The 15,552-nt window shown below is 44.0% G+C and overlaps 1 protein-coding gene across 13 annotated transcripts in view; it reads right to left on the bottom strand.

Moving 5' to 3' along the window:
* Positions 1–15,552, bottom strand: part of ATP9B (ATPase phospholipid transporting 9B (putative)) — a 251,509-nt gene that overhangs the window by 222,061 nt on the left and 13,896 nt on the right. For 11 of the 13 annotated variants that reach the window (XM_045041291.1, XM_045041296.1, XM_023242122.2 and 8 more), the window contains exon 2: positions 8,631–8,807. In XM_045041291.1, coding sequence (XP_044897226.1) covers positions 8,631–8,807 — 177 coding nt within the window. The remainder of the gene's footprint in view (positions 1–8,630; positions 8,808–15,552) is intronic. The other 2 variants (XM_023242123.2, XM_045041288.1) reach the window with 1 other exon arrangement.

Raw genomic sequence — 15,552 nt, 5'->3', positions numbered from 1 at the left:
AGCTTTCCCCCTAAGGTCAAGAACACAACAGGTATGTCCACTCTTACCACTGTTACTCAACATAGTATTGAAAAGTACTAGCCTCAGCAATCAGACAACACAAAGAAATAACAGGGATCCAAATCGTCAAGGAGGAAATCAAACATTCACTCTTTGCAGAAGACATGATACTCTACGTGGAAAACCCAAAGACTCCACCAAAAAACTGGTAACACTGATAAGTGAAATCAGCAAGTTGCAGGATATAAAATCAAGGCACCAAAATCGGTTGCATTTCTATACACCAATAACGAAGCAACAGAAAGAGAAATGAAGGAATTGATCCCATTTACAATTGCACCAAAAACCATAAAATACCTCGGAATAAACCTAACTAAAGAGGTGAAAAATCTACAGACTGAAAACTATAGAAAGCTTATGAAAGAAACTGAAGACACAAAAAAATGGAAAACCTTCCATGCTCATAGATTGAAAGAACAAATATGGTTAATATATAGCTCCCGAGGCTCCCACAGCCACACGGCCACTACCAAGTTCGCAACGGTTCAGGCTCTCTCACTGACAGAAACTCGTAACACTATGCTGGATGCAATGCAAATGCATCACTATTGATTCTCCTTTGTTGGTTATTATCTCTCTACCAAAGCCAGGACCGATTTTCCCATGTTTTCAGTCCTCATCTGGATCCCAGTCATCTCCTCACCCAAATGACCCCATGTTCCCAACTAAGGACAAGACAAAAGTCATCCCGGGGGTACCTGGGTGGCTCAGTCGGTCAAGTGCCTGATTCATGATTTCCGCTCAGGTCATGATCTCACGTTCATGAAATCAAGCCCTACATCGGGCTCTGGTGTTGAGTGTGGAGGCTGCTTAGGATTCCCTCTCTCCTTCTGTCCCTCCCAAGCTTGCACGCACACTCTAAATTTTTTTAATTAAAAAAAAAAAAAAAAAAAAAAGACAAAAGTCACCTTCTCTACCACTTCTCCACTCTTCCAGTGCTACCCTTCCCCCCCCCCCCCCCCCCCCCCCCCCCTAAGAGAATGGATTCTAGTCTTCCTTCCCAGAACTGTCCTTCTCCCCAAGGTGTCCCTTTCCTTTATTTTTCATAGACCTATGCCACATGTCCTGTGACGTGTTCAGAAACACCATCCTTCCATGTGGCTTCTTCTATGACAATGACAGGACTCTCAAATCTGTATCTCTAGACTCCTGTTTCTGAATCTGACACAACTGTTTGTATTACACCCACCCAACACAAGAGAGATTTAAAAAACAATTTTTTTAATGTTCATTCATTTTTGAGAGAGAGACAGAACACAAGTGGGGGAGGGGCAGAGAGAGAGACACACACAGAATCAGAAGCAGGCTCCAGGCTCTGAGCTGTCAGCTGACGCTGGGCTCGAACTCACAGACCTCGAGATCATGACCTAAGGCAAGTCAGACGCTTGAACGACTGAGCCACCTAGGCGCCCCCAAAGAGAGATTTTAAATAAGAAAACTATCAATAGTTTTAGATGAGTAATCTATTTTAAACAAACACACAAACCCATAGCTCACATCATACTTAGTGGTGAAATACGGAAAGCTTTCTCCCAAAGGCTGGGAACAAGAGGCAACAAGGGGGGTCATCTGGGTGGCTCAGTCGGTTGAACATCTAACTCTTGATTATGGCTCAGGTCATGATCCCAGGGTCGTAGGACTGAACCCTCATCAGACTCCCCATTGGGCATGGAGCCTGCCTGGGGTTCCTTCTCTCTCCCTCTGCCTCTCTCCTGCTTGCACTCTCTTGCTCTCTGTCTAAAAAAAATTAAAATTAAAAAAAGTAGCAAAAAGGTATACCCACCACTGCTGTTTCACATAATAGTGTATGTTCCAGACAGACCCATATGCAAAAAAAGAAAATAAAAGGCACACAGGCTTAAAGGAAGAAATAAAACTGTCTCTATTTGCAGAGGACATAACTGTTCATGTAGAAAATTACAAAAAAACACTCTTAGCACTAACAGTAAGCTCAGCAAGGTTGCAAGATAAAAGACAAACACAAAATTCAACTCTAGTTCTGCACACCAGCAATGAACATATGGAAACCAAAATTTAAAATACCATGCCATGGGGCACATGGGTGGCTCAGTCAGTTAAGCATCCACTTCGGCTCAGGTCATATCGAGGTTTGTGGGTTTGAGCCCTGCATCAGGCTCTGTGCTGATAGCTCAGAGCCTAGAGTCTGCTTTGGATTCTGTGTCTCCCTCTCTCTCTGCCCCTCCCTGCCCCCAAAATAAACAAACATAAAAATATAAAATAATTAATTAATTAGAATAAAATAAAATGCCATGTCAGTTACAAACACGAAAGGAAGGAAGGAAGGAAGGAAGGAAGGAAGGAAGGAAGGAAGGAAGGAAGGAAGGAAGGAAGGAAAGAAGGAAGGAAGGAAGACTGACTGACTTAGGAATAAATCTAACATGTATAAGACCTGGGTTCTGAAACTATAAAATGCTGATGAAAAATATCAAAGTTCTAAATAAACAGAGAGAAGTAAATTGTGATCTAGAAGATTCAACATAGTAAAGATGTCAATTTCCCCAAGTTAATATACAGGTTAAACATAATCCATTATCAAAATTCCTGGAAGGACTTTATAGGTTGGAAAAGATTATCTAAAATGTCTATGGAAAGGGACAGGAACCAGAATAGCTAAAAGAATGTGGAAAAAGAAGAACAAAATACAAGGAATCAACTGGCCTCTTTTTAAGACCTAGATGAGAGAGCACTCCAGACTGAGGGGCACTAGCAGGGCAAACAGACGGACAGTACAGATAACAAAAGAGAGCAGACAGCCCCGCTCACCGACAGCCGACAGACTGGTGACACCAGTACAAGAGCCATTCAGGAAGGAAGGATGTTCTTTCCAACAAATGGTGCTGAGGCATCTCCACCGAAACTTCCCACCTAGCACACAAATTACTCAAAAGGATCTAAATATAAACTATAAAACTTGTCAGGGCACCCGGGTGGTTCAGTTGCTTATGCGGCCGACTTCGGCTCAGGTCACGATCTCACAGTTTCCTGGGTTGGAGCCCCGCATCCGGCTCTGTGCTGACAGCTCAGAGTCTGGAGCCTGCTTGGGATTCTGTGTCTCAGTCTCTCTCTGCCCCTCCCCCACTTCTGCTTGGTGTCTCTCTCTCTCTTTCTCTCTCTCTCTCAAAATTAAATAAACATTAAAAAAAATTAAAAAGAAGAAAAACTATAAAACTTGTAGAAGAAAATCTTTGAGACACAGGGCTAAGTGAAAAGTTCTCAGATGTGACATCAAAAGTATAATGCTCAAAGGAAAAACAATCAAAATCAAAGACTTTGGATCTGTGGAAAAACTCTTTCAGAGGATGGAAAGGTAAGCTACAGAGTGGAAGAAAACATTTGCAACCAGCCTAGCCGACAGAAGATTCACAAGGAAAATATAGAAGGGGGCGCCTGGGTGGCTCAGTCGGTTGGGCGTCCGATTTCAGCTCAGGTCATGATCTGTGGTTCATGAGTTCAAGTCCCACATAGGGTTCTGTGCTGACAGCTCAGAGCCTGGAGCCTGTTTCACATTCTGTGTCTCCCTCTCTCTCTGCCCCTCCCCCACTTGCACTCTGTCTCTCTCTCTGTCTCTCTCAAAAGTAAAGAAATGTTTGGGGTGCCTGGGTGACTCAGTCGGTTGAGCGTCTGACTTTGGCCCAGGTCATGAGCTTGCGGTTCGTGGGTTTGGGCCCTGCATCGGGCTCTGTGCTTACAGTTCAGAGCCTGGAGCCTGTTTCAGATCCTGTGTCTCCCTCTGTCTCTGCCCCTCCCCTGCTCATGTTTGTCTCTCTCTCTCTCTCTCTCTCTCTCTCTCTCTCTCTCTCTCAAAATAAAACAAAAAAAAATAGGGGCGCCTGGGTGGCACAGTCGGTTAAGCGTCCGACTTCAGCCAGGTCACGATCTCGCGGTCCGTGAGTTCGAGCCCCGCGTCGGGCTCTGGGCTGATGGCTCAGAGCCTGGAGCCTGTTTCCGATTCTGTGTCTCCCTCTCTCTCTGCCCCTCCCCCGTTCATGCTCTGTCTCTCTCTGTCCCAAAAATAAATAAACGTTGAAAAAAAAAAATTAAAAAAAAATAAAAATAAAAATAAAAATAAACATTAAAAAAAAACTTTAAGGGGCACGTGGGTGGCTCAATTAAGTGTCTGACTTAGGCTCAGGTCATGATCTCGCGGTTTGTGGGTTGGAGCCCTACAGTTCAGAGCCTGGAGCCTGCTTCGGATTCTGTGTCTCCCTCTCTTTGTCCCTCCCCATCTTGTGCTCTCTCTCTCTCTCAAAAGTAAATGAATAAACATTAAAAGAAATTAAAAACCAAAAGATTTAAAAAATAATAAATAAATAAAATTTAAAATACGTGAAGAACTCTCAAAACTCAACAGAAATAAAACAAAACCAAGAAGAAAAAGGAATAGACCTAAAGAAACACTTACTGAACAAGATATGCCAATGGCAAGTAAGATAATCTCGCTAGTCATTTAGAAAACGCAAACGAAGACCACAGTGAGCCGTCACCACACACATATTACAGCAACCAAAATAAAAACAGTGACAACAGATGTTGACATGGAGACACTGAATCTCGCACACACTGCTGGTGGGAATGTAAAATGGCACAACCACTCTGGGAAATATAAATAGTCCAGCGGTTTCTTAGAAAACTAAACACACACCTAGGATGCAGCCCAGCAGTTGTGCTCCTGCACGTTTATCCCAGAGAAATGAAAACACGTCCACACACAAAACACCTGCACTTGATGGCTCACAGCAGCTTTATTGGTAACGTCCAAACACTTGAAACAATCTCAATGTTCTGCACAGCAAGTGGTCAAACATTCATCCATCCCATGGAATGCCAGCCGGCAATAAAAAGGAACACACCGTCGTCGATACACCCCACAACCTGAATGGATCTCAAGGGCACCGTGTTGACCGAACAGGCCAATCTCCAAAAATCACACACCGAATGGTTTCAGTTATACAACACTCTCAAAACTAAACGTACAGAGCTAGAGAACAGACTAGTGGTTGCCAGAGGCCAGGGACTGGGGCAGGGGAGGGAATAGGACCCCAGAAAGCAGCACACAGGAGACAGCTGTGGCGACGGGACGGGTCTGCGTTGTTACTGCCCTGGCGGCCTTGCGATCCCACACGTGTAGTACAGTGAGTGAAGTACACACGGGTACAACGCAGCCAGCTTCCCGTCTGACGCCACACTACAGGGATGTGAGATGCAACTCCTGGGGGGACTGGGTGGGGCGGGTGGGACCCTCTTTACTATCTTTGCAATTTGCTGTGAAGCTATCATTATTTCAAAAGAAAAGATTTTTTTTTTTTAATAAAACAAAGACAGAAAATTATACATGATGCAAATACAAATCAAAGAAAGCTGGTACTGACAGAGGGAGGGAGGGAAGGAGGGAGGGAAAGAGACAAATCAAGAAACAGACTCTTAATAACAGAGAGTAATCTGATGGTCACCAGGGGTGGGGGTGGGGCATGAAACAGGGGATGCAGATTAAGGAGCGCACTTGTCACGATGAGCACAGGGTGATGTGTGGAGCTGCTGAATTACCACATTGTACACCTGAAACGAATCTAACGCTGTAAATTAGCTGGAATTAAAATTAAAAAATAAAACGAAAGATGGTATCATTGTACTGAAGTCAGACATACGCACGCACAGAAGAAATACCATCAGAGACAAAGACCAAACCAACGTAAGTTAGTGATCCCACGCTTGCATCACCTAATAGCACACTCTAAAATATATAAAGCAGAACTGACATCATTTAAAGCAGGAGATACACCCTCAACGATGTGGAGAGATCCACCCAAGCTTCTCGTAACTGATAAACGAGCAAACTTCGGGAATACAGAGGACTCAACCAAGACAATCAGCTCTTACAACTCACTGACATACAGAGCAACACACACAACAACTAAAAAAATGTGTATTATTTTTCAAATACACACAGAAAATTAACTAACGTTGTCCATATACGATGAATCATAAAGCAAGTTTCAACACATTACAAAGACTGAAATTAAAAAAATCATAAGTACGTTCTCCAGCCACAGTGGAATTAAGACAACAGTCAATTACAAAAAGATAATTAGGAAACTTCCCGACTGTTTGGAAATTAAGCAGAATGGTTCTAAATTGCATCGATGGAAGCAGAAATGACAATGAAAATCGTTATATATTTTTAACTAAATGATAATGAAAATACCATGTGTCAAAACTTAAATGCATTTATTTTTAAAACAGAAAAAACTGCAATGCTCATCTTAGGAAGCTAGAAAAAGAAGAGCAAATTAAACTCAAAGTATGAGAAAAAATGAAGGGAAGACAGAAATCAATGAAACAGGAAGCAAACACCCTACGTTCACAGTGAGTCTCCTACAGTGCTTCGCAGAGAATATTTCACCTGAATCTAACAGCAAGGAAACCTCAGACAAACCCAAATTTGAAACATACAAAATACCTGATCTGCAGTCTCAAAAATATCAACACAATGAAAGACCAACAGCGAGGACGGTTCCGGATTAACGGACACTGCACAGACACGCCACCGAACGGCCACACCAGCCCAGAGAAGAAGTGCACGACGGAGGACAGGATGGGGACAGCAGACGGAAGGCACGGTACCAACACTACATCTGAACACGGCGACTGCGTGACGGATGGAGAAAAATACCCTTCTGCTACGAAACGCACGACGAAGTACTCGGACGTAGAGAAAGGAACGTAGAAGCAACCCAGTATGAATGACTCGGAAAATAACGGTAAGATGTGAAGAGAAAGGTAGAATAAACATGGCGGAAGCTTCAAAATTAGTGAACCTGGGCAAAAGGCATATAGGAATTCTCTGTACAATTCCTGCAACTTTTCTAGAAGTTAGGACTTATTTCAAGATCAAAGCTTAAAATTTCAAAAGCAAAGATACCACCAGATGTTTGGCTCTTTGAAAAAAGAAAACTGATAATCTTCTATCAAGATTACTAGGAAAAAGGGAGAGACAAATTGACAATATCATGAATTAAAAAAATGTGACATCCCTACAAAGCCTCATTCATCTTACATCACAGGAATTTATATATTTGAAAAAAGATAAATCCCTTGAAAAGCACAAAGCATCACAACTGACACGAGAAAAACAAAACAAATCTGCACAGCTCTGCAATTGCTAAAGAAATTAACTCTAGAATTAGTAAGTGCCCACAGAGAACACTCTAGGAATACGGGCTATTTAACCTAGAAAATGTGACACAAGTCAGCGATTTCTAAAACCTTGTTTGGCCGTGAAATTCCTTCTTCGTATGAAAAGCTTACAAGAAAGAAAAAGACAGACACCAAGTGGAAGTGGAAAGGGGGGTGGATAAGCCTAAATCCTGCCCGGGCTCACTTCCTGACTTGACACTGCCCACCTCTTTGAGGGACTCCTTGGAGTCCCTGGGAGCCCACGGAACACTGTTTGAAGACCGCTGCATGAGCTGACACTGAAATCAAATCAGCTGTAAAAACATCTTTCTGTAAGGGGCGTCTGGGTGGCTCAGTGGGTTGAGCGTCCGACTTCGGCTCAGGTCATGATCTCACGGCTTGTGAGCTCGAGCCCCGCCTCGGGCTCTGTGCTGACACCTCAGAGCCTGGAGCATCTTCGGATTCTGTGTCTTCTCTCTTACTCTGTCCCTCCCCCACTCACACTGTCTCTCTCTGTCTCTCAAAGATAAATAAACATTAAAAAAAATTTTTTTTAAAACATCTTTCTACAAACTTCTAATGGGATAAAGAGGATGATAAGTAAGATCTCTTTCTACAATCACGTATATTCTTTTTACGGGGAAAGGGACAGAAGTTCGTGACCGTAAGAAAGGCTCCAACCACAAGCCTTGAACAGAAAAGACTAGAAAAGCTGTAACTTCTTAGACGCACTCTGCTCAAGTTATGTTGGCACTGGCCAGCCGTAATCTTGCCCTGCCAGTCCCCAGGGCTGGAGGACAGTCAGTGGTGAAACTGTCCTACACACAGAGTGTGGTTTCACACACCAGACTCTAAAGTCAAAGGTGAGCAGACTTAATGCAGTTTATGTCAACCACAAGTGAACCTGTTTAAAGTATAAGCAGTCCTTGCCTTCATCTCCTTCTGGTTAAATTAACAGAAAAATCTTACTCCAAGTCAAAGCATTCCAGTCAAATAACGCACACAGGCAGCTACGGTGTGAATACGTTACATTTTACGGGCCCATATCCGCCTTTTTGGACACAGGATAATCACAGACGAAGACAAGGGAACTTAGCTGTAAATGCTGATATGGTAACCAGAACTGATTCTACCATGCATTAATTACAAAACCGCTCATTTTCTCCATCTTCTAAGCATTAAAATGGCCCATAAAAAAAGTGAATTTGGCTTTCCGGCCCCTTCTGGTTCTAATGGCTATCACTCTCCATGACGTCATTTCGTTTAGACTGTCTTGTTTAGTTTGATACGAAAATAAATGTTAGAAGCTAAGCTTTTAAATGTCTGAACTCTGTAACCCCGGTGCCCGGGACACTAGGCAGCAACAGACACCACACCTGGCACAGAGAAGCTTCCAGCCTCCACAGACAAACCGCTCCAGTCCTCTCCTTCGTCGCGCGGTCCTCGCTCGTGGTAGCGTGTGGTAATCACTCTCGTCATTCTCGAAGCCTTCTTCAGACATCATTAGTGGCATTTCGTCCAGGTGGGCAGACTCATCTTCCAGCTGGTACCTGCTGAAAGGTAAGAGCAGAGTGCTGAGGCAGGCCACGCAGGCTTCCGTCACGGTGAGGGGATCGTGTAGGACCCGAGCTGGTCCAACTTTACTGACCACGCTCTTCTGCACTCCTCAAACTAAGCTGTCTGCAGCGCAGGCAAACCGTTATAAATAACGGATGCGACTTTCCTTTGCAAAAATCTTACCTAGCCAGGGTAAGCAGAAACGGAAGAGGCTCCCCAAGGAAACCGCCGTGACCGTGCTCTGAGGGGAGCCCCCCACGGTCATCAGGGTGAACGGTCAGCCTGACAGTACCACCCACTCACAGTGTTCAATTCAGGAATATAAAAAAGTCCATCATCTAAAATACTACTACTAGCAAAAAATGTATATGTCCGGGTCACATCTCTATACTGTTCCAGACCAGATATAAAATTTGACCAACTTTACACTCATCAATCAAAGTCATGGAAGTGACTTTTGACCTACGCAGGTGTCTTATGGTCAAGGCAGGAACCTGGTGCCCCTGGTTTGTCGTCAGACTTGACACACACAGCAAGAATACTATGTCCCACTTATGCTTATTCTGTCTCTCTTATTCTCTTTTCTAAAACTTTCTATTCAGTTAAATTTCCTCCCTAGCCAGCATCCCTTTCAGAGTCCAACAATCCAAATCTTCTGATTCCAAAAACAGGCAGCCTACTGTCAAAGGTCCATTTTATCTTTCCTAAATCACGGGCACATTTGTCTTCAACAAATAAAAGCTTACCTTGAGAACCAGCAAGTTGTTAGAAAGTGTAACACAGAGTCAACAAATGCTACCTTATTTAATGTTACGTCAAGCCTTCTTGGTAGGCGTTACCCCAATTTCAAAAATAAGAGAGCAGACTTCTGTGTTCCTGTGAGATAATGGCAGTTGCTGAAACTGAAAAAGTCCATAGACTTTACAGAAGACAAATAAAACCAACCCAAACTCACAACCACGGCCTAAGTGAGGGCCAGACGATACTACAATCTACTTAAAGACAACAGCAAACCTGTAACAGGACGAAGGAAAAGAAAATCAGACAAATCGTATCGCAACCAAACTACTCAAAGCAAAGATAAAGGAAAAATTCTTGGAAGCAGCCGGAGAAAAAGGACTCATTACGTCTAGAAGAACATCAGCTCCAACACCCATGAACATCTTGTGGAGACAGACGGAGGCCAGGACTCCACGTCTAAGTGTTGAAACAGAAGCAGGCTCAACCCAGAATTCTACCTCCAGCAAAAAGATCCTCCAGGAACGAAGGCAAAACAAAAACATTCTCAGATGAAGGATAAAACTCGGAGGATTCGTCACCATCACACCTAGGACAAAAGAATGCTAAAGAAAGTTTCACGATAAGAAAATGATACAAACAGGAAACTTACAATTTCGAGAACGAAAAGCAACACAAAATTCTTTAAAACGTGTATGATGATGGGAAATGACAGTTATAACATGAGGTGAAGGCTTCAGCATAAAATATATGAACAGACATCACAGTCATACTGTAAGAAGTGGGCAGTTCCACAGTCTACATTAAGTGTAAAATACTAACAGTGAAAAGTTAGTTATGTACACTGCAATCCGTACAGTGGGACTTCTCAACAGCAGTACCATTAACATTTGGGGTCATAGAATTCTCTGCTGATAGAACGGTCATGTGCACTGTGGAATGTTCAACAGCATCCGTGGACTCCACGCATTTGATGCCCGTGGGAGCACCCCCCTAGTCGCAACAATAAAAAGGTCTCCAGACGTTGCCAAATGTTGCCTGGAAGACAAAAATCACTATCTACAAAATAATAATAAAACATTTTATTTTTTTTTAATGTTCACTGCAAGAGAATAGCTGGTTATTTTATTATTCCTTTATCGAAGTAGCTTAACAAAATCCACCTATAATTTAAAATTATACCACAATGTTTTTCTCTGTGATTTCCAATTTCATATTGGATGTGCTGATGTGTACAATTTTTTAGTTCATTTTGTAAATTTACATCCAAGTTAGCATAGAATGCAACCATCATTTCAGTAGTAGATTCCTTAATGCCCCTTACCCATTTAGCCCATCCCCCTCCACAACCCCTCCAGTAACCTGTTTGTTCTCCATATTTAAGAGTCTCCTATTTTTGTCCCTGTTTTTATATCATTTTTGCTTCCCTTCCCTTATGTTCATCTGTCTCTTAAGGTCCTCATATGAGTGAAGTCATATGATATTTGTCTTTCTAATTTCACTTAGCATAACACCCTCTAGTTCCATCCACGTAGTTGCAAATGGCAAGATTTCATTCTTTTTGATTGCCAAGTAATACTCCAGTGTGTGTGTGTGTGTGTGTGTGTGTGTGTGTGTGTGTGTGTGCACGTGTGTGTGTAACATCTTCTTTATCCATTCATCCAGCGATGGACACTTGGGCTCTTTCCATACTTTGGCTATTGTTGATAGTGCTGCTAAAAACATCAGGGTGCATGCGCCCCTTCGAAACAGCATACCTGTATCCCTTGGGTAAATACCTAGTAGTGTAATTGCTGGGTCACAGGATAGTTCTATTTGTAATTTTTTGAGGAACCTCCATACTGTTTTCCAGAGTGGCTGCACTAGTCTGCATTCCCACCAGCAGTGCAAAAGAGATCCTCTTTCTCTGCATCCTCGCCAACATCTGTTGTTGCCTGAGTTACCAAATTGCGCCATTCTGACTGGCGTGAGGTAGTATCTCACTGTGGTTTTAATTTGTATTTCTCTGATGATGAGTGATGTTGAGCATTTTCTCATGTGTTAGTTGGCCACCTGGATGTCTTCTTTGGAGAAGTGTCTATTCATGTCTTTTGCCCATGTCTTCACTGGATTATTTGTTTTTTGGGTGTTGAGTTTGATAAGTTCTTTATAGATTTTGGGTACTAACCCTTTACCTGATATGTCATTTGCAAATATCTTCTCCCATTCTGTCGGTTGCCTTTTAGTTTTGCTGATTGTTTCCTTTGCTGTGCAGAAGCTTTTTATTTTGATAAGTTCCCATTAGTTCACGTTTGCTTTTGTTTTCCTTGCCTCCAGAGACATGTTGAGTAAGTTGCTACGGCCCAGATCAAAAAGGTTTTTGCCTGCTTTCTCCTCGAGGATTTTGATGGCTTCCTCTCTTACATTTAGGTCGTTCATCCATTTTGAGTTTATTTTTGTGGATGGTGTAAGAAAGTGGTCCACGTTCATTCTTCTGCATGTCACTGTCCAGTTTTCCCACCACCACTTGCTGAAGAGACAGCCTGTCTTTAGTCCATTGAATATTCTTTCCTGCTTTGTCAAAGATTAGTTGGCCATTTGTCTGTGGGTCCATTTCTGGGTTCTCTATTCTGTTCCATTGATCTGAGTGTCCGTTCAACGGAACAGGTAGGAAACGTTTTAAATATAATGGCACATAATGTTAAAAGATTAAAAGTAAAAAGACAGAAAAGGATACGATGCAAACCCTCTTTCAAAGGAAGAAAAGTAGCTATTGTACTTTAAAACAAAGAAGACATCAAAAAAATAAAATGGAAGAACCGCCCAGGATAAAGAGGGACATTACATAATGACAAAAGATCAAATCCCCAATAAGCTCCAGCAATCCTGAGTGTGCACACACTTACCACCAGTTTCAAAGTACACGAAGTATGAAGGACATAAGCGAAAGGAGGAACAGACAAATCCTCAGTAGTGCCCGAAGGCTTCCAAACTCCTCTCTCGGTTACTGACAGAAGAAATGGAACATCAGAAAGGACATAAAGATGTGGCCAACACCACCAGCGTACCTGCCCTTACTGGCATTTACAGAACACTCTGCCCTACACAGCAGAATATACTCCTCAAGTGCTCAATGAGCACTCACTCCCACGGACCACATCTTGGGCCCCAATACAAACGAATACATGTAAGAGAACTGAAATCAGACAAAGTATGTTCTCTCACCGTAAAGAAATTTCTTTTAAAAATCAATGACAGAAACGTATCTGGGAAATCCACAAATACTTGGGGGGTAAAAAGCAGAACAGTCCACGGTGCTGGAGAAGCATCCACAAATTCCTCACAACCGGAATGGAAACCCAGGAACTGCAGAAAGTTCTAGAGATCTCCACCCTAACCTGGACTCACCCTCTGAACCACTCACCACCGGCAACCTGACACCTGCCTGCTGACGCGATACAACACGAAGCAGACCCAGCATTCCCCCAACACATTTACTGTATTTAATCAGTCTCCAGAGCAGTGGTTCTCAAAGTGCAGTCGCCACACCAACAGCATCAGCATCACACGGGGTCGCGTCAGGACCAGAAATTCCCGGACCACCACTAGACACAGGAAACTTCTGCCAGCAGCCTACAGCTGGCGTCAGGAGCGCTCACACTCTGCTGTTTGAGAAGCACTGTTCCGGGGCTAATTTCACGTGACAAGAAGTACACAAAACCAAGAGCGCTGCCCAACTCCAGGAGGTGTTCATCCAGACACAGGACTCACTACAAAACACCAGCCTGGACTCCTCAAAACCACCATGTTCTAGAAGCACGTGACGGTGATGGCTATACAACCCTGGGGTATACCAAATGCCACTGAATTCTGCACTTTAAAATGGTGAATGATATGTTGTGCGTTGTACCACAGTTTGGGAGAAAAGAAATTATTGAGACAACAGAAGATACTTGAAATGAGCTGCAGATGCCATATCAGGAGTTACTGTTAATTTCCTTGGCTGTGACAACAGTGTTGTGGCTTTAGAATCCAGCCTGTCATGGGGAGGCCCGTGCTAAGGGCCCTACCCGCAGAGCACTGAGAACAGGTCAGTGTAGACAGAAAGCCAACGAGGCATAACGTTCACTGTTGTTCAATCTATGTAGAAGAACATTCTTTTAATGTTTCTATATGTTTAAAAGACATCATAATGAGCGACTGGGGAAAATGTATTCAAGGAAAAAACATTTAGGACCCAAACTGACGTCCGAGTGTCGTTTCTGTGGTTTCTTGAATCCAGGTTTCGCCATTTGTTTTCCCACCATTATGTCCAAGACCTGTCGTGCCCTGGACGCTGTCCTCTGTGCCATCGTTACTATCTTCATTCTCTAGACGGCTTGTGACTCTCCAACATTCTGGAATGAAGGCTTTCACAAGAATGACAAGTTTGAGTGCTACTCCAGATAATCGGGAACATCCAGCAACAGTGCAATTATTTCCGTTCTGCTCTAAATGTTATTAAAACACATCTTCTACAGCGTGTAACACGCTTCGCACGTGCAAAATGAGCTCTCTTTTTAGCAGTGCTTCAGGGAACTTTGTGCATGTGGACGTTCTCACACCTGCACGTGTGTGCGCAGGCAGGCATGCAGTGATGGTGGCGGGCACTACTCTGCCTACCAGGATTCAGTGCAAAGGTCAGAAGGCAAAATATTCCAGAAGCCTCGACCTTCAGGAAACTTTATTCTTGCAATAGGTGCCCAGCTGTCAAGAATCCAAGCACAAGTGGAATTCAATGACGGAAAAGATGTCCTTAGACTACAAGGCCAGTGCTAACCTGCAACCTAAGCTTCTTGTACCATCTTTTTAACATCTGGCAACTAGAAAATAATCCAGCAAGCAGACTGCTGAGTTACAGGTTACTGATTTATTCCCTACTGTTGGACAAAGACAGGACTTCCCACTAAATAATGTTTCAGTGAGAATATCTGTGCACAGAACTCTCTCCCCATTTTTACGTGAATTCTTTCAAAGATTCCCTGAACTGTATAATTGTCCCATAAAGTCACAAGCTCTAGAACACTTGAAATGTAACTGCCACCTGCAATTTAAACTCCTACCACTAGGAGTGCTAGAACAGTACCAAAAACACTGGAAGCAATTTTACCTCAAGCTCATCAGACTGGGGCTGAATATGTGTGACGCTTCACTTAAATAAGGGGCAGAAAATGACATCTTGTCCCGGCAGTGATTTGCTTCTGCCATCACACGGGGTCCTACACGACTACTTACAAACGATGGCTAAGGCTGCCCCCCATCAGTGTAGCTGGGCCCATCTTGCGTGTGCCCGCTCTGCGGTGCTCCCCGTGGCCACCGCTCGGCAGCCCTGGTGGCTTGGGCCTCCTCACGTAAGTGCTGGGCTGCAGGTGCACCTCTTCAGTGGCCAGGGACTCGCCGTGCCTCTTCAGCCAGTGTCACCAGGACCATGAGTGCGTTCGTTAGTGACGGGGTCACAAAAAAGGTAGGTTCCCCGTGGTCTGCCCGAACTTATTTGCGCCCGTAAACCCTGCTATTTTCAGCGAGCACTTCGACCACCGCGGGGTTCTGCGGGGCCGTACAGAACACAACCACAGAAATGGCAACATTCGCTACCGAAGGGCCCACCTCCGCACACGGATCTGTAAGACCTTCTCAACATGTGGGGGCAATCTGAAGCAAGAAAACAATTTTTACTCCACCCGCATGGACCGGGCCTCTCCGCAGGGCCTATACGGGGGAGGCAGCCTGCCGACAGCCTGCGGGAGCCCTGGGAGACCAGACGGCCCTGGCCGACCCAAGCGGGAAGGAAGAAATCTGTTGAAAGCCACTATACTGGTGATCGTTTGTGATCGTTTTACCACAGCGACGGGGAACGAATGCCACTGCAGAGCAGCCAATGACGGGATTTTGTTCCCTCTGTGCCCTGAGGCTCTCATCCCTCCTGCTCTCCGCACAGCCCCGGGGAGCCCAGGGCGGCAGCCCGCGCTGGGGCTCTCCCAGGCG

Source organism: Felis catus, chromosome D3, assembly GCF_018350175.1.
Source record: "Felis catus isolate Fca126 chromosome D3, F.catus_Fca126_mat1.0, whole genome shotgun sequence".
In the NCBI taxonomy this organism is placed as follows: Eukaryota; Metazoa; Chordata; class Mammalia; order Carnivora; family Felidae; genus Felis; species Felis catus.
This window is presented reverse-complemented; position numbering and strand designations above follow the sequence as displayed.